This window comes from Cucurbita pepo, chromosome 6 (genome assembly GCF_057944985.1).
Source record: "Cucurbita pepo subsp. pepo isolate OVF chromosome 6, ASM5794498v1, whole genome shotgun sequence".
NCBI lineage: Eukaryota > Viridiplantae > Streptophyta > Magnoliopsida > Cucurbitales > Cucurbitaceae > Cucurbita > Cucurbita pepo.
The window spans coordinates 2,410,909-2,433,805 of NC_141803.1; the positions used below are offsets into that span (position 1 = coordinate 2,410,909).

Here is a 22,897-nt window from a genome sequence, read left to right on the forward strand (position 1 = left end):
AGTAAATTTCAAAAATGTGTTTGAAAATTTTAATTTTTTTAGTTTATAAAGTTGGGTTAGATTTTGAATATTTTCCTAAAAGTAGCCTTATAAAACAAATAAAAGTAGTATTTATTAGCTTAATTTTTTTAAATAGAAAAAAATAGATTTTGTTTGACAACCATTTGGTTTGGAAAAATTCAACTTATTTAGTGTTTTTAAAATTCATTTCAAGCTTCAAAAACTAAAAAAAGAGAAATTCAAATAGAGTTTTAGCAACTATACAGATAAATAAAAAACCCAACATTCCCATGATAACATTGTTGCTTAAAATACAATACATAAACAACATAATTCGTGACGTTTTTTTGACAGAACCATTGCGTCTATTTAGAAATAGATTAGTTTAATGTTTTGGAGAGATGCGTCTTCTTATTCTTAAATACCCGAACTTTCCAGCACCAGGAGATGAGCCTTCGAAAATGAACGGTAAATAGCCTGTTGCAGCTTTGTACCTCTGTTGTATCTTGGATTTAGCCAAAACCAATACGATTCAGTTCTTTAGGCTTAAAGATTTGTCAAAATAATAAATAAGATAGTAATTCTTCTTAATTAGTTTCTAAAATTAAAAAATACGAGAATAGAGAGAAGATAAATTTATAAAAGATCTATGAATTAATGTGTTTTAAATTAATATTATATAATTTATTTTAACATTTAATTGGTGGGAATGAATTTTTCCTAAAATATGTACACATTTAATTTTATTTTAATTTAATTCAACAAGTATTCAACTCCTCCGTCTAATATTACTCTCCTAAAATCTCTTTCTACAACCATTGTTTTATTCTCACCAACTTACTTTTCTTTTTCACAAATATAAATATAATAATAAAGTTTGAAAGCTAAATTTATAAAAATAGAAAGGTATATTGAACGGCAAAATTAAAAGAAATCATAATATGGGACTTCTGTTGTTTTATTCTCACCCTCTCAAATTGCTTTTTCGAACTACTTTTCTACAACCTATCTAATATTTCATAAATATAAATATAATGATAAAAGTTTGAAAACTAAATTTATAAAAATAAGTACATTGATTGGTAGAATTTTTAAAAGAATCATGATATGATAGTTTTATAGTTGTAAACAGAAAACCATTTTAAAAGGACAATTAAAAAAAAAAAAAAAAAAAAAAGAATACAAATTTATTTTACTTTTCTCTTTCTCAAAGTACCTATGTGAGTCAATTAAGATAATATATACCAATTTTTTTTCAAGTAATTCTTAGTTAAAGATGTAGTTAAGCTATATTCAAGTTAATGTTGATTTAAAAATTAAGAGGTTAAATTCACTAAAAATTAAAATAAAAAAAATAATTAAAAAAGAAAGAAAGAAAGAAAGAAAGAAAGAGAGAGGGGATTAGAAAATTGGGGGGTTACCTGAATGATCCGCTGACTGCTGCGTAAGCTGTTTTTGCCAATCGCACAAACTGTTCCGCCACAGCCCCCACCAGTAATCTTTGCTCCATATAAGGTCCCATCTTCAAATCCACTAGACTTAGAGTGCTGGGCTTCTTGTACCAACTGTACAAGCCTATCTGTCCCATCTGACCCCAGTCCACACGCATTGTAACTGTAATGGCACTGCACCCCACAATAACATCTACTTTTAGCAACTTTTCTTTTCTTTTATTCACAAGTATTTTTAAAATTTTGAGAAACGCGATGAAGATGTAGCAATTAGACACTTAAACAAACCTGATATAACAGCTCTCCAAGGGATATAAGTTGCTCATCAGAAGCTGCGGAAGTAAGCAGGGCTTTGAAGGCCTGCTCACATAAAAGAAGTGAAGAAGAGTAACGTAGTTAATTTCTTTAGGAGCTAATATCGTTAACTAAGGCTACAGTTTATAATTCCAAACCTTGACACGGAAGTTCTCGTAAATGGGGTGTCCTGCAGAAGCTCTAACTTCATAGTTGCACTTCTCATCAATCACCGTAACTGGATCGTTGTGATCAACGAATTTCTCCACAAAATTCTCCCCAGTCATGGATTCAGGGAGCACCTTTGCATACACACCTTCATACCTGAAATAGATAGATAGATCAGTTAGAAGATATTACAACTTTCTTATGATTACTAACGATTGGACGGCTCTTCTAGTTTTGGAAGGCGATTCTCTCTACCCGGCCTCTACTCGGTTTTGCTCTCCTATTTTGTGTTGAGGATTATTGAGAGAAGTAGTCCACATTGGCTAATTAAGAGGAAGATCACGGATTTATAAGTAAGGAACACTATCTCTATTGGTATGAGGTCTGGAGAAACCAAAAGAAAGGCTACGAGAACTTATGTTCAAAGTAAACAATACCATACCATTGTGGAGAGTCTTATAGTAAAAACGGTTTCGAGAAAGAAACTATCTGAAATGGCGATGGGATGATAGATGTGGATGGATGAAATCAAGGAGAATGTCATTAATCCAACGTTCAAATTCAAGGGAAAATGTTAAGATGGGCATTCTATTACCTGTGAGGCGGAAGGTTGCACAAGTAGTCCAATGAAGACTCGGATTGAAGCAATTCGACACCATTATCCTCGGAATCATAATTATTTACACCATTAGCGACGGAAGATGACACTGGTAACATAGAAGATGCGGTAGACTTGATGATCTCTCTGCCCATAAATGCTCCTATCCTTACCGAACCATAGTCCGCACCGCCAACACTACCAGAGAAACAGTGCAGCTTTAAAATTGTCTTTAACAAAGGTAAAAAAATCCATATTGAAAAATTGGAAGAAAACAAGCATAAATTTAAAAAATAGAATTGAAAACGAAATCGTTACTGAACGAAGTCTTAGCTTCATTTCACGAACATTGCTTCAAATCAAATTATAAAAGGATGTGGACAACTTGCATGTGATACATAGATGCTTGAGTTATTCAAACGAAATGAAAAGGTTAAATTATTAAAGTTCAGTTCGCTTATGTTATAGCAAGTTTTTGAAACTTCCAATTAGAAGAGTTTAACTTAACTGAAGGGATTCGATTCGATTCAATGGTAAAACACACATGACAGATTGAATAATTTGTAAAATTAGCAACTTCACAAGCTTTTCCTTTGCTAGAAAAAGAATTTTGGCGTGAGAGAAATCCAAATCAAAGCTCTTTCTAAAAATGACAGACAAGGGCAAAAAACAGTAATTTTCCAAACCACTTATGGCCGAAATTCTAATAAGCCAAACAACAAAAACAAAGAAGACAAAAGTAGAATGATACCTGTGGCGTATTCCTGAATCAAGGCCCCAAAATCGAATATGGCTTGGTATCTCAACAAGTCCAAGTACCTCAGCAGGCTGAAAATAACAACCAAACTTTTATGATCTCACTGAAAAGGAAAACTGCATATCATAGTAGGCAGCCCTGAAATGATTATATGTTGTACCTGGCACACCATTGCTAGTAGTTTGTTGGCTTCTCCGCATGCTGACGTCATCTGGTCCATAACACCACATGGAGCTCCCACAATGCAATTCTCCACCTAGTACGTGATTAGGCATTCAACCGATAGCTTAGGTACAAATTGGCGTTGAAGCCTTTGATAAGGAGAAGGTCATTGGGATTCAAACCTTTTGGCAAAGTAGAGCTACATCTCTTGAACCGACACTCAATCCTGTACGATATCAATGACATCCGTTCAATTGATTTCTCTAATAAATGAAGCTAAATTACTTCACTCGAGACAAAACCCAATCAATACAAATGGTCGATATCATTCGCATGCAAAAACAAATTGGAAACAGTTATTTTCATTACGAATGGGTCTAAAGGAATCCAGTTTAAATTTATGCGCAATAAAATTGTGAAGTAACTTCGTCTGTGAGTTTTAGCATTAACTAAGGATAAAGTCATGCCTAATGTAACGGCTCAAACCCACCGCTAGCAAATATTGTCCTCTTTGAGTTTTTCCTTTCGGGCTTACCCTCAAGTTTTTTCAAATACGTTTACTAGGGAGAGGTTTCCACACCCTTATAAATGGTGTTTCATTCTCATCCCCAATCGATGTGGGATCTCACAATCCACCCCCTTCGGGGCCCAGCGTCCTTGTTGGCACATCGCCCGGTGTCTGGCTCTGATACCATTTGTAACGGCCCAAGCTCACCGCTAGCAGATATTGTCCTCTTTGAGCTTTCCCTTTCGGGCTTCCCCTCAAGGTTTTTAAAATGCATCTACTAAGGAGAGGTTTCCACACCCTTATAAAGGGTGTTTCTTTCTCCTCCCCAACCGATGGGGGATCTCGCACCTAAAGTGCACAGGGTTTTATTGAAAAGTTATACATGAGTTAACCTAACGTTAAATGTTTTTACTTAGCAGAAACACGTCCAAGCAGATTTACTAGCATTGCTCATCTTTAAACTCAAAAAAAAAAAAGAGTTTCTCTTGATTATATTTAAATTAATTAATAATCAAGAAGTTAAATTACCGTGAGCTGCAGCTATAGCAGATAACGAGGCCACTTCCACGGAGGCAGATGAAGATACACCTTTACCTTCTGGCACTGCTGAGGAAACCTGTTATATTTGCAATGTAAAGAGTCCGTACGTGGAAATTATAGATCGAAACGATATATGTTACTACAGAAGTAATGAATTATCAACAGTTTCACATGCTGAAGACCTACATATTTGCACTTAATAACTGTCTGCAAACAATAAAGAGAGAGAGAGAGAGAGAGAGAGAGATACCAGCACACTGATACTGTCTTCAAATCGTACACCCAACTCTCTCATTAAAACCAAGATTGTCCCTGCAACATATGCTGCCCACTTCTGTGCTGGATCTTTACCGAAGAATTTTCTTGCATTCTCATACGAAATTGGCTTATCTCCGTCCATGAAATCAGATAGATTCATATCAAAGGTTGGGGCACGGTTGCTCAACTCAGACCCGTAAGATACCTGATTTGGATAACAATTAAGAAGAAAGGAAACACCTCAAACAATCTGAATTTCATTAACATATTTCTAAAAGAACTTGCGTTCTTTTTCTTCTAACCCACAAGAGGGCCAAGATAGTAAGTAAATTCAATCATTGTATCACACTTCTTTGAGAGAAAAATTACTGTAACGCTTCTATAGAAAATAATAGACCCAACTTTCTAATAATAGGGAATTTGATAAAGATATAAAATAGTGCAATTACGATGAACAAGAAAAAAGAAGAAAGTGCTTGCGAAGTGCGCTGTGCAAAGAGGGGCCTCATAGAAGATGACACATACTATTTGAAGAACTGGTGTTTGGCCTTGTACACTGGAATTCTGTCGAGCTTGTGCATGCTTCCAAAGCCTATGTTTACTAGGATGGTTTCTCTGCACTGCAACATGACAGGCTTCTCTTATAGGCATCTGGAGAGGCAAGGGGGGGAGCAAAAATGCAAGAAAGGATAAGGGATTGTAAGAGAAACAGTAGTAGAGATCATCCGGAAAAATGAGTGAACATTTGAAGAAAAATGGAAGCTGATATAAATAAAACAAGTTAAATATTATATTAGAAGGGAAAACCATGGGGAAAAAGAGAGAGAGAGAAAAGCAGTCAAGCCAACAAAACATTTTTTTTTTCTATACCTGTTGTGTTCTGTAAGGAGGGAAACTCACAACCTTGATAAGGAATCAATTTGGCATTTCGCCTACTCTAATTGCTAATCCAAATTTCTGCTTATTATTAAAAAGACTACAAGATCAATGATCGATGATACCTGCAAGACGAGGCTTCCAGAGTAATCAGCGATGCCTCCCATGACATCCAACCTTCCAGGTGCTCTTGTTACAAAAATGTCTTCCTGTAAGGAACAGAAAAAGGAAAAAATTATATTAAAAGGCAAAGGTAGGACCATGAAACTAACTATGGTGTTCGAAAATTTGTTTGGATTCTCATCACTACTTTGTACTATGAAGTGCCAATCCCAAATTTGATGGGTTATTCCTCTTAAAGCTGTAATATCTGTAAATTAAAGCACGGTCCTTAATCCTGAATATTACTTAGAAGATGACAATGCAGCAAATTAAGAGCTTCTTATACGATGTTGATCTAAGCAAAGATAGTGTATTTAAACAGGCCCTCCTCCAAATCCATTAACATTTATATTATTACCATTATCGACTGAGATGATTGAGCACCACGAAAAAGTAGTGAGATGAAATTAAAAGAATATTTTAGTTCATGTGAACACAACCTCCCAATTAAAGAGTCCAGCAGCAGCCTTCTGTTCCCGCCGTTTCTCAGTGTTTCCACTGTCATTCAATGCACTTAATTCGACCAAGCTTTTTAAGAAGCTCACTGTGTCGGGAAAACCTTGAACGTCACCATGAAGCACCTCAAAATCCTGTATATTACTAAAAGAACAAATGGAGAAGCATCAAATTATATTTATACAAATTGTTCTTCCAAGTTATTAGAACTCTTCAAATGCAACAAGATTCTCACTAGTCTATTGGTGAGCTTCTCTCATCCACACGGGAAGTAGGTGGTGCTTTCGAAAGGCCAAATTCATTTTCAGCATTCGCATACCATTCTGGAATGTAGAGATCTCGACCACGAATCCTTTGGAGTTCATATCCTAGGACTATGGCATCTTGCAATCTTCTTGCCCCACTAAACTACATTTTCAAAAAGAAGCTATAATGAAATTCTGGTGTGATTAAAAACAAAACACAGAAAATTGTAACGAAATTAGAACGCAACTTCTTTAGTTCTTTTCAAATATATTGAACCATACATATACACTACTTACCTTCGTTAACTAAATTGTCCAATAAAACGCATGTTAAAGTTGGTGTCTTGGTAATGCCTAATTTAATTCTATCATAACAAAAGGATATGATCAATGCCATTTTTACTCATATTTCACAAGATAAAAAGTTTCTTGACCTTGTCAGATGAATAATTTTTCCCGCTAGCTGTCTCTTGCAAAATATGGGCTGCAACCTGCAGATTTTGAAGAAATATGAACCGTTAAACAGTAAAGAGCATAAGAGGTGCAAATTAAAAAACAACAATTTCATTGATGATGGGATCTTAAAGAACCACTTGGAAGAACCAAAAAAAGATTAAATACTAGGGAAGATTGATAGATCAGAAACGGGTGAAGTTCCAATTTAAAATGACATTCTAAGTGGTAAACTGGAAAAATGATCATGAACATCGTAGTTATGAATTGTAAGATTAAGAATATCGATATAGCAGTATATTAGCTGCTTTAGTCGAATATCATCAGCACCCTCATAAGAGCACTTCATTTCTTTAATAAAATCCTTAACGACGTCCCAACCTTAAGGATCTCATAAGGCCGATAGCTCTGGAAGTGTGATAGTTTGTGCCTCCTATTTAGGGTATTTATGCAATTTCATCTCTTGCTCTAGTCCGTCCTCCCCATCGGAACCAAAAAAAAAAATTCAAACAATGCCATGGCCTTAAGTGGAAATCTAAGATATCCTCATATCTTGGTAACACCCAATGGGATTAAGTTAATAAGTACAAATCTGAAGTTAATGAACATATTAAAAATAAGATAATGCATGAGATAGATTGATTGATCATATCAAGAAAATTGATAGTTCTATATCATGCGACATCATGTCCCTCAAACCATACAGATGCAAGTAACAGGATCCTGATTCTGTGACCATCAGAAGAAATCATAGAACAGGAGTGTACCTCACCACCATTGACACCTCCCTCATAGCAAGGTTTCAAACTAATAGCACGCTCAAGATAAGGCTTCCATTGACCAGTGAGTAAATCCCTCCTTATCATCTCGACCCCACCTTGATAATACTGTTAACGGAACAGTGAAAAATAGGACTTATTAACCAATTTGTATAGAAAGAGAAAAAACTACAAGGAAAGAATCATTGAAGACAAAATAGATAATAGCACCTCAAGCATACTCCTTAAAAATGGCTCTTCATTAAAATAATCTCTTCGTACGAAGACAAAGGGTACTTTGAATGCCAACGCTTCACTAACGGTTCCGTAACCAATTTTTCCTGAAAAGGATGGAACATGTTCTGATGTGTTTCAATCCATTCATTAAGCTCAGCTACTTACAAAATTATATTTCACACACCGAGCATGCAATCAGAAGCCGCTATCATATCTGGTGTATACGCATCTTTGGCGAGCTTAATGAAATTTGGTGGAACCTCTTCAGTGTCTGAAGCACCACACACCTGACCGCCAAAAGATACGATATTTCAAATAACAGCATAATAGCAGCTTATGCATACTATTGAACCAAATGAAATGCTAGAAGGATACCAGGCAAAGCCAACCAGGAGGTAGATATTCCTCTTTCAACTTCCAGCCGGCAGGCTGACAAAAGGACAATGAAACAGATGTAAATCATTAGTGGAATACAAAAACTTATTCAAAATCATGCAACCAAAGACAAATAAAGTTCCAAAAATATAACTTGGGGAAATAAAAAATTCAAGTGCATAAACAGTAATCTAGTCAAAGTATGCAAGTGTTTCGCGGTGTGATGAACGTCCAAGCAGGCATCCAAATTCATAGGAGCAAACAAAAGAAAGAATCAAACTTTTGACATGGAAATTTTAACAAATATTTCACAAACCATATAGGAAAAGAATCAATCAATTCATCCCACCTGTCCGCCAAAATTAAGGATGAGTAATTTGACATCATCTCCAATACCCAGTTCGTTCCTTGCCTATAATAAGAACTTGAGTAAGAGAATCACATATGAAACAAAAATAATCGAGTGAAGGAGCTCAGTAGAATGCAAAACCTCCTGCCGTGTTTTGTGCAACCTTCTCACAACAAGAGGTACATCAACGACATCGCGGAAAGCAGGCACTGCAGAAACAAGACGCATGCAGACAAAATATCAAAAACATGAAAAAAAATAATGAATATAGAACTAATTTTATAAAATGCAAATATATATCTAGTAGTAGGAAGGGGGAAAATGCAACTGTCTTAAAAATATACTTGGACAGTATCCTGGGAGGCGGATCAGGAACTCGCAATGTGAATAATCCGCTGATATCTGCATTGCAGCAGCACAACAGGTTAGGTGTCTATGCCAAGAACAGTAAGAATTATAGCATCACAGTACACAGTTTCTCTTCACTGATACAAAAATGAAGAACAGACTCATTGACACTTTCAAATTTCACATTCAATTTTTCTTAGGTGTTAAAACATGGCAAAAAGTCATATCAATTCAAAATTGTCCAATAAGTAACAATAGTAATAACCACCACAACGGTGAAAAAAGTTAAATGTTTCTGACCAAGGAAAAAATGCTTATCGTTTAGGAATATACTCAAATACTGATTCAAATAAAAAAAATAAAATAAAATAAAATAAAATAAAATAAAAAATTACCTGCCAGACAATCGAACGGTGGTGATGCCCAGCATCCATTACATACTCTGCATAGATGAAATCCCAACTGCAAAACTAAAGTTAATGACTACTGGCCTCAAAACATTTTGTTTGTTAACTGCATGACATCATGAAAAATAAGTGAAGTGATACCACAAGTAAAAGAGTAAACGTGCTAGTGTCAATGAGTTACCTGAAGTTGGTAACACAAACAGAGCGAATCCCAGCATCAGCAGCAGCACGGCAAGCAACTGGTACAACATCCGAAACCTGTTTACATTTCATAGAAGCGAAATTATCAAAATTCTTGAAATATAATTTAAATTAAATTATTCATGTCGTGACTTAAAGTCCACAATCATGAAAGTTGCTTGTACTACTTTGCTCCAGAGCCACAATATTTTCCTTCTCATGACCACTTCCACATAACCAAATAGTCAAAGTGGCAATGATTTAAGTATGCATATATCACAGGTATTTACCACTAAATCAGCTTTGATTGACTTCAGCCACTTTACTTCTGTTTCCAAAATAGTAAACCGGGGCACAACAGCTGTCTCGTGATACTAAAAATGACCAAAGGAACAGACAATATTTAGTCAAACGATAAGAAAAGGAAATAAAAAACCAGTGACCTGATAAGAAGAAAACAAATTAGTAGTTGTGATACGATGGCAGATTAATAGGGAAGGACGATGCAACATGTCATATTTTGTAAAATTTGTATTCATATTTGGAAGAATCATCTTATAAGTTATACACGTCGACGTGGATACAAATAAGAAATTGGAAGGAAATTAAAAAGGATAATGATGATAGTAACTCCTCACCTTCTTTAAGGATGCCAGGCGATCGACTGTCAGTGCATCAGCCTGGACAGCCCCACAGTCCAACAATACCTACAGTTGATAAAAAAATATATAAATCTATCAAATACTTAGAGGTTTGTTTGCAACTAATCATGCCACAATATTTTAAGTGGATGCGATTTGAGTTCCAACTGAAAATCAAGCACTTAACTTCAAATTCTACGAGTTCATGAAAACATGTTATATTATAAAAAAAAAAACTATCAACTTTAGTTCAATGCTTCAGCTACATCTAAATGTTAATCATTATTAATTGATCAAGTACGTCAACAATATTTGCCTTAGTCCCCAAGAAGAATGCATCACATAAGTTTTCATTTTTCCAATTACGTTTAAAAAGCGTGAGGTCTCTCTTCAGCGCGAGACCGAAGAAAGAAAATGTGAGCCTCAAATGAGAGGAGGTGTGCAATGTGTACAAAAAATAACACAGTAATCAATAATATTAATATGAACTATGAAGCGTTGCACATAGAAAATAAGAAGTACGATGTTTAAAGTCAAATTAAAACTGAAACTTCTGCATTATATCCACTAGCAGAATACGTTCGATTATTAAAATAATAAATAATTGAAACATATTTAAAATGAAACGAATTGGCTTGATGAACATCTTAGCAGCAATCACCAGCAGTCAGACGCAAGTCTTGGTCAAACTTACCTTCCGAATGAATAGCCTAGGGGACTGGATTGCAGAAGTAAAAACAAACTCAGGGGCAGCGGAGACCACATGTACCTCGTGGCCAGCAAGTATCAGGTGCCGAACGACCTTTTTGCACAGAACAAGTAGGATTAACAATTCTCAAGCGAAGAAGAAGAAGATCAACAACATAGTAAAGCAATGCATACTAACTAATAAAAATAATTCCATGAAGAAAAACATTACAGGAAACGCAGGACAAGTAACATTACAGGAAACGTAGATCAACATAAATCAACACTTCGAACGAAAGAAAGAAAAAGTGATGAAGAACCAAAGAAATTTCTCGATATTCATTGACTAATGAAATTTAACGGGAGGACTTGCCTTATAGAATTTCTAAACAACAAATCCGAGAACAGAAGAATTCAAGCTCGTAATAGAACGACATCCAAACTCCATTCAAAAGAATAACACACTCAATCAAAACCGAATAAAATTTAGTAAGACTTTCGTGAAGTTTTGAGTTACATTACAGGAAACACACGTTATAACTAATCGACATTCCAGGCGAGAGAAGTGTAAATGCGATCAAGCATGTAGAAATCTCTCGACATTTGAAACCTAAAGAAATTTGACTCGAGAACTGGCCTTACAGAATTTCTAATCAACAAATACGAGGAGAGGCGAATTCGAGCTCATAACAGAACGAAATTCAAACTCCATAGCATAGACGAACACATTCAATCAAAACAGAAGGAGACTGTCAGAAGGATAAGTTACACAACATTACAGGAAATAAATATCAAAATTAATCAACATTTCGAGCGGGAGAAGACGATATGATCAAGCACTGAAGAAATCTCTCGACATTCCAAAACTAACGAAATTTGACATCAGAAATGACCTTACATGATTTCTAAACAACAAATCTGAGAACAGAAGAATTCAAACCAGACCAAAATCAATCGCATATATCCATCGGAAAAAACACATTCAATCAACATTCTTTAACGGAAGATCAAACCTCAATAACGCGAGTGGCGTGGCCGAAGCCATGGCCTGTGATGTAGTAAGCGAAGACCAAACGATTCCCCGACGCCAAATCCGCCTCCATCTCCGGCTGAATCTGCACTCTCCTTTAGCTCCTTGTATTCGCAACTCTCAATCGAGTCCAACAGATTATCTTCAATTTTCGCTCCCTCGATTACCGAGAATAAAAATACACAACAGAATTGGAGTTGAAACAAATCAAGGATAATTCCAATGGCTATTCGCTCATTCGAGAATGGATCTGGAATGGACGTCGCGCCTCGTCATTCAGCGTTATCTAACCCAGATTTCCCGCCATAAAAGGAAGAAGAATTATGTTAGGAGCGGGAGGAACTCCTTTCGAAGATCCAAATGAACCCTCTTAACTATTTCGGACTTTTATACTCCTTTTCAAAAAAGGAAAAAATAATAATAAAATAAAAAGAGGGAACTGGTGGTATGGGTTAAGGGTCGATATCAAACCATAATTTCAATTTGGTTATAAATTTATCTGGCTTGAATTTAATTTAAATAAATGACGTGGACGGGATGAAAATCAAGCTGTCTTTTCTTCCCCATCAAGAAAAAATAACAATATTTTCTAAAATTAGCTCCCTCAAATTATATTTTAGGTTGTGCTAAATATATGGATAATTTAATTTTTGACGTGTAATTTAGTATTAATTTTATCATGAAATTTAGTTTGATAATCATTTGGAAATGGCTAGAGAGTAGATTAGGATGAACCTGAAATGGTAACATTTTAAGCACTATCATTATTATGGAAATTTGTTCATATTATATTTCTTATTTGCTAGCCTTACAAAAGGCATGTCATAATTGTGTGACACATCAAATAAACACAATAAATTATTTAATAAGAAGAAAAAGTTATGTTCCTTACCATTTAAAAAAAAAACAGTTGACTTTAAATAAATTAAAAAATAAAATAAAAGTTTTTATAAAGTAATTATTTTTTAGTTTTCCGATTGAGTTAAAAAGAGAAAAAAAAAATAATAATAAAACAAGATAAAGGTAAGTAAAACTATAATTTATAAAAATAGACCGATTAATAAAAGGCTAAATTAATTTTGAAAAAAAGTTTAATTTCTTTAAAAATTAAATAATAATCTAAACTAAAAAAATATAATGATTTAATGTTTAAAGATCCTGACTTTAAAAAATATTTTTAAATTTTGTAAACTCAATTTTTAAAAAATTTGTTAATATCCTTAAATATTTTTAAAACTTAAAAAATATTTTTACCATCGTGGATAGAAGCATTAGTATTGCTGTTTAAAATACCATTAATTTTTAAAATATTATTAATACCCTTATATTTTTAAAAACTTAAAATAAAAATTGTTAATATATTAAGAGATTTTTTTTTTATCTTCTTGTTAGGAAATAACGGATTTAAATATTAAATTTTCTTATATTTATGTTTGAAAATGTTAATGAATGAGAGAAATTTTCATTTTTATTTAAAGTTTAATATAGTACAAAATCCAAAAAAAATAATAATAATAACACGTATGACAAGAGAAGATAGAAATGTCGGTGGTACATGTTAAAATGGTAATTTGGATAAACTATAATTTATTATGATTTGTTTGAAAAAATATTAGTAGATAAAACACCGGTCAATGTACAGATGAATCTCTCTACACAATGTACTAACATAGCAACTTACAAGATCAAACGAAAGACAGAAAAACTATTGGGATAAAATTTGTAATATTTTTAAAAAATAATTTTAATATAAATTAAACTTATTAATTATGAATGTAAGTAATATATGTTTTAACCCATAATCAATTTATATGAGGAATTAAGACGGTTCGTTGGTAGATTGACACGTTTTGAGAGAAAACCAATGTAAAATACAAATTAGTCTGTTTCCATTTAATGAAAACGTGACGATTGTGAGAGAAGTTTGTCATTGATCAATCGACCATTTTGTTGATCTGTTTGGGTCGGTTTTTAATATTTTTTTCTAAAATAAAAATATATATTATTGAGAGGGAACTTCACTGTAGGTTATGATCGCAAGGGACCAACTTCCCTCCTTTTCTACACAAAGCCTGCTCGCCAACTGAATTAACTAACTTCCCGTAACTATACCGTAACGGCATCCTCCCCAGCCGTCTATGAAACTCCGTTATACACCGTCCCCTTCTCTTCCTATGCTCGCCTTTCCTATTACTTAGCCCCACCTCACTAACCCCCTCCCCCAATCCCAGCCGTTCATTCTCATCGTAATCATTCCGTGGGTCCCCCCAGTCTCTGATCCTCTGCGCCGCAACCAGAATAGGCCCAGCGTTCGACATGTCGGCCACCATGAAATTCATCAAGATATCCTCGCAATTGCGCTCCCGATCGACAACTCTTCTCATGTCGGCCATCGCCGCTCCGCCTCCGCAAGTATACTCGAACAAATACTCCATCTTCAGAATCATCAGCTTCGTGAGAACGATCGAGTATTTGTCTTGACGAACGGTGTAGATCCATTCTCGTCTCGAGAGGTCTAGATCGTGGGACCGGACGAAGAAGCCGACAAGTCGTTCGGGGTTTCTCCCCCAAACTCTGAACGCGAACTCCAGGGACGATATGTCGATCTCGACGTCGTCGTCGCAGATCAAAACGGCGCCGGTTTGGATGGACTTATGGGGTAGGAAACGAGAATTGAGGCTGTTTGAAGATTGGCGGATTACGGAAATGGGTCCAGTGGTGAGGTTTTGAGCCAATTGCGTTAGGGTTTTTGACGAGGTTGAGGGATTTCCCCAAAGGATCAGTACGGCGTGTACGATTGGGGATGCGGCATACGTGGCGGCTATTGATTGGAGTAGAGGGATGCGGGATTCGTAATAGCCGTTGATGAGGACCGTGATTTGATCCGATCGTAGATTCCGTCGGTCCGGCAGGGATTCGGCGTCGCACGCGGCGGGGGTTGCTTTCAGCAGAGAGCACACGGCGGTGGAGAAAGAGAGGAGGATGAAGATCGTTAGTGACTTGAAGTTCATCTCCACTTGCTTCTGCTTCAGATCTGAGATTTTTTTTAAAAAAAAATTAATTTATTTTATCTCCTTTTTCATTAAACGACGTCGTGTCAAGCTGATGCGTAAACTTTACTCCTTGGCTCATAAACAAAATGGGAAGAACGTGAATAAGAACGGAGGCACAGTTTTCCTAAATAAAAAAATTAAATAAAATATCTACGAAAATGAAATTATTATAAAATAATTATACTTCAATTATCCATTTCAATAATTTTTTTAATATTCACATGCTTTACACTAAAATTTTTCTGACCCAAAGTTATTCTCAATGACTCACATGACACGTGACAATCAATTAATGAGAGTAATATTCACTACAACAATATGTTTTGATCAGTAATTATTAAAAAAAACTAAATGATCCTAATATTAGAAATTACGACATTTGTTTATGAATTTAAAATGCAGTAAATGGTATTTTATGAATTAGTCACAAGTTATATTAATTCTTGCTTGTAAGTCTTGAAGGTCACAAATTTTTTTGTCGTGATTTGCGTTTGGACGTTGAATGCAATTCTTCTATTCACCCAATTACCTTTGACCATTGACCGTAGCTTTTTTTTTTTTTTTTTTTTTTTAATGCTTATATTTTGTTTGAGAAATATCTTCAAAATGAAATTTTGATAAAATATTGTTTTTTCCTCCTAAGTTAGATTACCTTGGTAATTGTAATTATCTTTCTTTTAAATAATATATATATATACACACATGGGAACCTTCACTCATCTACATTCGAAATATTCCTTATGAACATTACGATCGGCAGCTCAAATTGTACTTTATGAAGTCTCTATCGATCTTATTTTTATTGTGCGCCTTGTGAGTGCGTTTGGATCCACGAAGGCAATCGCTCGGATGTTCTCCTAACCCAACCTGAGAACGGACTGGAGGGAATCGCAGCATGGGGAATGTCTGCATCTCGTCGCAAGGCTCATTTTGAGTTGTGGGTCATAGGAGGGTTTATTTGATCAAGGGTCGGGGCACAAGGGTCATGGTACTATCCAGGTGCGAAGAACAAAAGTGTGACTGCAATGGGCAGAAATCTCACTCACCGCCCTAAATGTCACCGCCCTAAATGACGAGCAAACACTCGGATATATATACGAGAATTATTTGTTGAGCATCTAATATTTTAAGTACATTTAAATATATTAATAATTATACATACTAAAAATATAACACATTTTAACTCCATACTTTTCCTAAAAAAATATATATATTATTAAGTTAAATTCGGTGGAAATACCGAATAATTTAGACTAAAATATATAAATAATTCTAAACACAAAAAAAAAAAAAAAAAAAAAAAATCAATTATTAATAATAATTAAAACACAAACAAATAATAAAGATGAAATTTGAGGTAATTAAAATTAATATAATGCTCGAGTGATTTGGAAAGAGATCGAGAGAGAAATATCACAAATTTAATTATATTTTTTAAAAAACAAAAATTATTCATATATTTCATATTTCTTCATACATTTGATCTGCCTCATCCAAAAAAAACCAATAAAGGAGGAATCAAAGGAGAGAAAAAGAAAAAGATTTCTAATTTTTCCCTTTTTGTCCTACAACTCTATTTATCTGCACATTGGACTCTGCGGACGATGCGACGTCGTAATGTGCAGCGTTTCCAAGGAACAGAAACTCAACACCTCCTCTCCGCCTAACAAATCCCCGTTCTTCTTCTCCTCCACCAATTTCACCACATTTTCAAACACCGTTACATCACACGGCAGCCTCAAAACCCCCGTTTGTTGAAACCCGAACTCCTCCTCCGCCTCTCTCAACAGAATCTCGAACGCCGGATGCCCTAAATACTGCGTCGGTATAACAAATCGCTTTTGCTCCTCTCCTACGCTCACCGCCAAATAGCCTTTCGGCACGGCGCCGCCGGAGATTTCACCGCCAGAGGAAAGCGTTCGTTTCAGAAACTTTATGCTCTTGCCTCCCGATCCCGCCGCCGTGCCGGAGACTTTGTTCGCCATTTTGGATGAGTCCGCTAACTTCCGCCATTTCTTCAGGATCTGGTGAAGCCTTACGATGTCTCTGATTTTGTTCGACTTCTTCGAATTTGGATCCATTCCGCAATTAATTTCTTACGAGGAATGTGATGAATGAAGAAGGAGAGGGGTCGTTTCTGTTCTCGACGCTCTGAATTTATAGGCAGTTCGGAAACTCGGATTTAAAAAAAAAAACGTAAAATTTTCATTAATTTTATCCGTATTTTCTGTTGAGATTCCCTAAATCGTCTACAAATAATAATATTTAAATTGTTGTGTAATTACCATTATACCCCTTGCCATCTTAGTTTTCTTTAATTTTATTTTAACAAATTAAATTTTAAATAGCACCGATAGAAAAAATGTGAGTGACTATCAACATTATACTTATTATTTCTATTGATATCCGATCCATAATTAATATATATTAATTTTTGCTGTGTCATTTCTTTAAAAATAATTATTGCGTCATATTTACTATTTTATTGATTTTACTTTCTTAAATAGTCATAAATATAACTCGATTTGTTATTGATGATATAAAGTTGGAAATCAAAATATATACTTGAATTAAATATTTATTTAATTATATTCCAGAGTTAAAGAGTTTAATAATTAAAATAAAATATATAATAAAGCGTTATTATTAAAGTGGGGTGCGCAACCCAAGGCTTAAAAAAATGGATTAAAAGTGTGAAGCTTTTTACAGGTATGGCATTTAATCTCTCGGCTCCTATTTTCGGTAGAAGATAACCCATGTGGGGTTAGCAAATTTAAGCCATTAATATAAATATCAATAATGACCCCAAAGTCTAACCTCCATTTTATAATCGCCGTACACCTGTTACGTTTTATTTTTTTAATCTCAAATCAAATGAATTAATTGTAATTTATATTTTCTCTAAATCGATTTAGATAATTATTTTAAGTCTCAATTTTTATTAAAAAAATTAAAAAAATAATAATAGGGAACATTTTGAATATATATGAATAATATATTAATTTTTATTTAAATCTGACTTGAATATTAAATAGGGAGAAAAAGGTAATTTTGATTGAAGCAAGCGATGGTTTAGGTGGAGATCCATTTTGGTTGTATTTATAAATTTATAATCATAATAATAATAATAATAATAATAAGATATATATGGTTGGTGAAAGGAGCGATGAGAGATTGATTTGATTCCCCGAGGCAAAGAGTCAAAGGCAAAGGAAGTCTCGTACCGTTCGATTGTACTATCATTATTCAAATATTTTAACTGCCCTAACTGCCCTTTTGCTTTGATTTCGATGGAATCCCATGTGATTTTTTTTTTTTTTTTTTTTTTTTTTTTTTACAATTTCCAATGTCCATCTTTTGTTACAATTTCCGAGTATTTTATTTCATTTTTTTAATTATTAAATGGGTTCTCATCACTTGATGCCATATGCCATTTTTTAAATAAAATAATTGAATGCTAAATTAATTTTTAAAAAATCACATTAAATTTATACTTTCTCCAATTATTATTATTTAAACTTTTAAAAAATTATCTTAAATTACAAAAAATATCCATAACTTAGTTTTAGGAGTAAAAAGGTTAATAATTTGTTCCAAAAATATCCTTTTATATAAAACTTCATTTACGGTTATACTAAAAAAAATAATCATAAATTTTATAAAATAACATTAAAACGTTTATAGATAAATTATGAGGTGTTCGTAGATAGTTTTATTTTATAGATTGACAGTAAAAAATTTGAATTTTTAAGGTTACTTTTAAAAATTTTATAGGTATTATTAACCTTAAAACTATTTTTAAATTGTTTAAAATATATATATATATATATATATATATATATATATTAATAAAAAAAAATTACTATTGAAGGTAGTTTTTAAATACTATTAAAAATTTAAGAGTATGTTAAAATAAAATACCAACCATTTACCTTTAAAAATGAAGGTAATTATATATATATATATATATATATATATATATATATATATATATATATATATATATATATATATATATATATTTATTTATTTATTTATTTATTTATTTATTAAAGATTAGGAGTGTTAATGAAATTTATAAAATTCTAAAATATGTTTAAGAGAATTTAAGATGTTAAAATATTTTTATTAAATTAGCCACAGTTAAAATTGAAAGTTAAAATTGAAAGTATTGAGGATGGTTAACCAATTTAAACGGTAAAAAGAGGGCAAATGTTTGACTTTGACCTAAATAAATGGAGGGCTTAGATGAGAACGGCAACGTGATCCGCACGACAGCACCTCACTGAAAGAAATAAAGAGAGATTCCGTTCGATCCCAATTAATTTATACCCCAAACACCCAAAATCATTATTCCACTCATTAACCATCATCAATCCACATTCTTTTTGTTATTAAGCGACCAAATAATATATATATATATATATATATATTAAATGTAAATTAAAGAGAGGGACTTGTGGTACTATAATCTATTATTGATGAGCACTTGATTGATAAAAATTAATTAAAAAAACATTTTTAATTAAATTAAAATAATATAAGTCAATAAAATACTTACAAAATATTACAATTTGTTATGATTGATTAGTTCTAGAAAAATTAAAATAAGGAAAAAAGAAGTCCTCACGTGCTTCTTGTTCAGACGGACTCATGCGATGGGAGTACCGAACACGTGCTTCGTTCTGGCTCCCCCGCAGTAACGCAAACTCTCATACTCTTCACCCTTTTGCTTAATTAAGAAGCTAATTTATTCAAAATTAAATCATCTAAATTAAATCTCTCAACTTTCTAATTCTTTAATAAATAAATTATATTTATTTATTTATCTTTATATAAATTGCTCCATGATTGATATTAGGTATAAGATAATAATTGATTATGGTCTACCAATTTTCTTTTGACTTTTTTAGTGTAATTTTTTATTTAATGATTAATTATCGATTAATCTTAGGATTTCTTCTTCTATTACATTATTTTATAGACTAAAGTATTTAAGTGATAGCTAGCCTGTTATCACATCAATAATTATAAAATAAAATAACAAATAAAGTATATTAATTATGAATATCAGTTTCTTCCTTTATTGGGGCGATTAAATAATATAGTCTTTAAAGTTTCCTATTTTAACAAATAAACTATATGAAATTTAACTAATATTGCAATACATATTTCTTTAAAGTTTTGTTTATGAATAATCCGCTGACAATTAACGAACCTACCAATGATTAGTAGTTACGAAATAAATTATTAATTATCATAATATTGAAATATATAGATTATTCCTAATTCTTGGACCAACCAATGATTTAAGGTCGATTATACCAATTAATTTTATGCTCAAGTTACACTACCTACCAACAAATTCGTAAGGTCAATATATCAGAATTAAAATATTTAAATAGTAATCTATGGCGATTAATTAGTAGGGGCAAAATCATATATATATTTATTTTATAATTGGCCAATCAATGATTTATATTCAATTAATCTAAATAGGGTGGTTACAATTTGTTTTTGGGTCAAAGTTGTTACTAAAGAAACAGCTATTAATAATTGGATTATAAAAATACAAATAAAAATAAAAATAAAAATCAATCGATACCCTAAAGCAACCAATTAATTAAATAAATTATTTTGCATAGTTAAGTAATTAATGAACTAATATATTAAATATCCAAATATTTCTTTTAAAAAATAAATTCCATAAAATTCACAATTTCGTGATTGAATTTATTATTTCATATATTCCCTTTTTTTCTGAAATAAAAAAAAATAAATAAACCTAATATTTCTAATATATTTTCCTTCTTTTATTTATTAAAAAAAAAAAATTGATATTTTTGCACGCCCATGACAAAAGGCGGATTTTGTGGTTTCGATGTTGGGCCTGAGATCAGTTTTGTTTCCGGCCCACAAAAGCCCATTATTGCCGGAAAGAAGCCCAAAACGTATCGTCTGATACCTTCACAAACCTTAAATTTAATTTAAAATCATAAAATAATTTCACCAGAAAATGAAGAAAAATAAATAAATAAAATAAATTACATAGTCTATAGAGTCTTTTTTTTTTTTTTTTTTTTTTTTTTCAGATTAATAAAAACTAACCAATAATATTTCTATCAAAACAATTCTAATAGCTCATAAAATAAAATTAAAATAATTGAATAATAAAATTATATTCCTCGACTTTCATTTCATTATATTAGATTCTAAATTATAACACGAACAAAATTAATATTCTATATCAATAAGTTTCTAGATGTTTGAGGATTTGTGGCTAGTTACGCTCGTGTCTAATAATAATATTTTTTTTTATAATATTTCGATATTTTTATTTATAATAGAAGCGGGTATGTAATAATATTATGGTATGGAGGGATAGGTCGCATTCAAAAAAGCAAAAAATATTGGGCTTATGTGGAAATCACAAGGCATTAAATGGAAATAACTGTCGGCCACAAAATGCTCCAAATTCTTAACCTTCCTTCCACTTACAATACCTTATATTCGCTTCCTGTCACATTTACATACCGAATTTTCATGGACAATTGCAATGTTTTGCCCAATCATTTTTTTTTTAATTTTTAATTTAGTTAAATAATTCAAAAGTAATAATTATGGTTTGGAAATTTGAGGGCCTATTTTAATTTTCTTTTTATATATTTTTATATTTCTGTTTCTAATTATGGGAAAACATGTGTGTGGTAACTTCTATTTTACATTAAAAAAATATCCATAAAATACAACAAATTAAATTAAATAAAAAATTCAATTTTTACATTATCTACGATCCATTGTTTTTTTTTTCCTTTTAAATATTTAAATATTAAAAAAACAAATTAAAAAAAAAAAAAAAAAAAACTCTTAAAAATTTTCTTCTTAAAAGTACCATTCAATTATTGAGTTAGGAGAATCCTCTTTATTTAATAATTAGAATAAACTATATATTTATAAGTTTATTTGTATTAATGATTTACTTTATTATTATTATTACAAAAAGAATTATTCATATTTCATGATATATCATAAAGAAGAAAAGGCTAAGGTATCAAAGATTAAAGAGAGATTCCATCTCACAAATAAATAACAAAGTTATTAAAAAGAAATAATAATAATAATAATAATCAAAGGCTCAATGATGGGAGTTATAATGGTGGCAATGAGTCAGAAACAAAGTATGGGTTATTTTATTTGGTATCCAAGGGTGCCACGTGGAGAACATCGAAATAGATCGGTGAGATTCTGATTAGGCGTAGAAAGCTTTTAAATGTTCGGGTCAGCTTACGTACCTCTCTATTTGATAATTAGGAAATTTTTATATTTTTAATATTTTATGCAAATTTATTTACTTATTTTCGGTAACAGCTCCATGTAACATACTCAAATTCTATACAAGCATACTCAATAATAGTTAATATTTAACTCGGGTTAGTATTTGCACATAACGTTAATTTTGAAAATATTATAGATAACTAATAAAATATTTAATTAAATATATGTGCATGACTTTTGAATAAAATTTACGAGCAAGAACCAATGACATAGAGTCTCTAGTGGATCTCCTTTTTCACGAGGAATAAGAATGATGCTTCATTAACCATTTCGCGAGAATAAAGAGAGATTTTTTTTTTCTCTGTTTTCACCCGACTCTACCTAAATTCTTGTCCCACCCTACTTGTAATAGTCTATATATATATCCCTGGTTTTGTTAGATAATATGAAGTGGAGTCGGGGCGGGAACAGAGAATGTCCCTGATTTTGTTAGATAATATAAAAAAATTTCTTCTAGCTCATTCTCGAGTTTAAACGAGGATTTTCTGACCCATGGGTTAAATAGACATTCATGTCATTTAACACGGAAGCGTAAATATTTACGATTTAGCTCACAAATAAAGAACAAA

The 22,897-nt window shown here is 32.4% G+C and overlaps 3 protein-coding genes across 3 annotated transcripts; all 3 read right to left on the reverse strand.

Moving 5' to 3' along the window:
- Positions 1-267: 267 nt before the first annotated feature.
- Positions 268-12,306, reverse strand: LOC111797339 (L-arabinokinase). The gene is made up of 28 exons (XM_023680320.2): positions 11,924-12,306; positions 10,918-11,025; positions 10,221-10,289; positions 9,873-9,956; positions 9,584-9,660; positions 9,391-9,457; positions 8,992-9,049; positions 8,789-8,856; positions 8,648-8,710; positions 8,299-8,352; positions 8,108-8,210; positions 7,918-8,027; positions 7,696-7,815; positions 6,910-6,966; positions 6,466-6,638; positions 6,215-6,374; positions 5,738-5,821; positions 5,262-5,387; positions 4,729-4,941; positions 4,467-4,554; positions 3,613-3,656; positions 3,429-3,524; positions 3,263-3,339; positions 2,509-2,709; positions 1,904-2,069; positions 1,740-1,811; positions 1,422-1,625; positions 268-505 (listed from the first exon to the last, which is right to left on the reverse strand). The coding sequence occupies exons 1-28, from the start codon at positions 12,011-12,013 to the stop codon at positions 386-388; spliced, it is 2,952 nt and encodes a 983-aa protein (XP_023536088.2). The 5' UTR covers positions 12,014-12,306; the 3' UTR covers positions 268-385.
- A 1,598-nt stretch (positions 12,307-13,904) lies between these two features.
- Positions 13,905-14,951, reverse strand: LOC111797358 (Nucleotide-diphospho-sugar transferases superfamily protein). Its single transcript, XM_023680346.2, has one exon. The coding sequence runs from the start codon at positions 14,949-14,951 to the stop codon at positions 13,959-13,961; it is 993 nt and encodes a 330-aa protein (XP_023536114.2). The 3' UTR covers positions 13,905-13,958.
- A 1,479-nt stretch (positions 14,952-16,430) lies between these two features.
- Positions 16,431-17,145, reverse strand: LOC111797608 (auxin-responsive protein SAUR19). The gene has a single exon (XM_023680664.2). The coding sequence runs from the start codon at positions 17,072-17,074 to the stop codon at positions 16,571-16,573; it is 504 nt and encodes a 167-aa protein (XP_023536432.2). The 5' UTR covers positions 17,075-17,145; the 3' UTR covers positions 16,431-16,570.
- Between the last annotated feature and the right edge of the window lie 5,752 nt (positions 17,146-22,897).

What these genes read in the sequence shown, in the direction of transcription:
- LOC111797358 (XM_023680346.2), bottom strand. Translation starts at nt 14,951, where the DNA reads ATGAACTTCAAGTCACTAACGATCTTCATCCTCCTCTCTTTCTCCACC.
- LOC111797339 (XM_023680320.2), bottom strand. Translation starts at nt 12,013, where the DNA reads ATGGAGGCGGATTTGGCGTCGGGGAATCGTTTGGTCTTCGCTTACTAC. An exon ending in GCCTGGCATCCTTAAAGAAG is followed by an intron (nt 9,957 to 10,220) that starts GTGAGGAGTTAC and finishes GGTCATTTTTAG; the next exon opens with TATCACGAGACAGCTGTTGT. An exon ending in TTTTAAGGAGTATGCTTGAG is followed by an intron (nt 7,816 to 7,917) that starts GTGCTATTATCT and finishes TTCCGTTAACAG; the next exon opens with TATTATCAAGGTGGGGTCGA.
- LOC111797608 (XM_023680664.2), bottom strand. Translation starts at nt 17,074, where the DNA reads ATGGATCCAAATTCGAAGAAGTCGAACAAAATCAGAGACATCGTAAGG.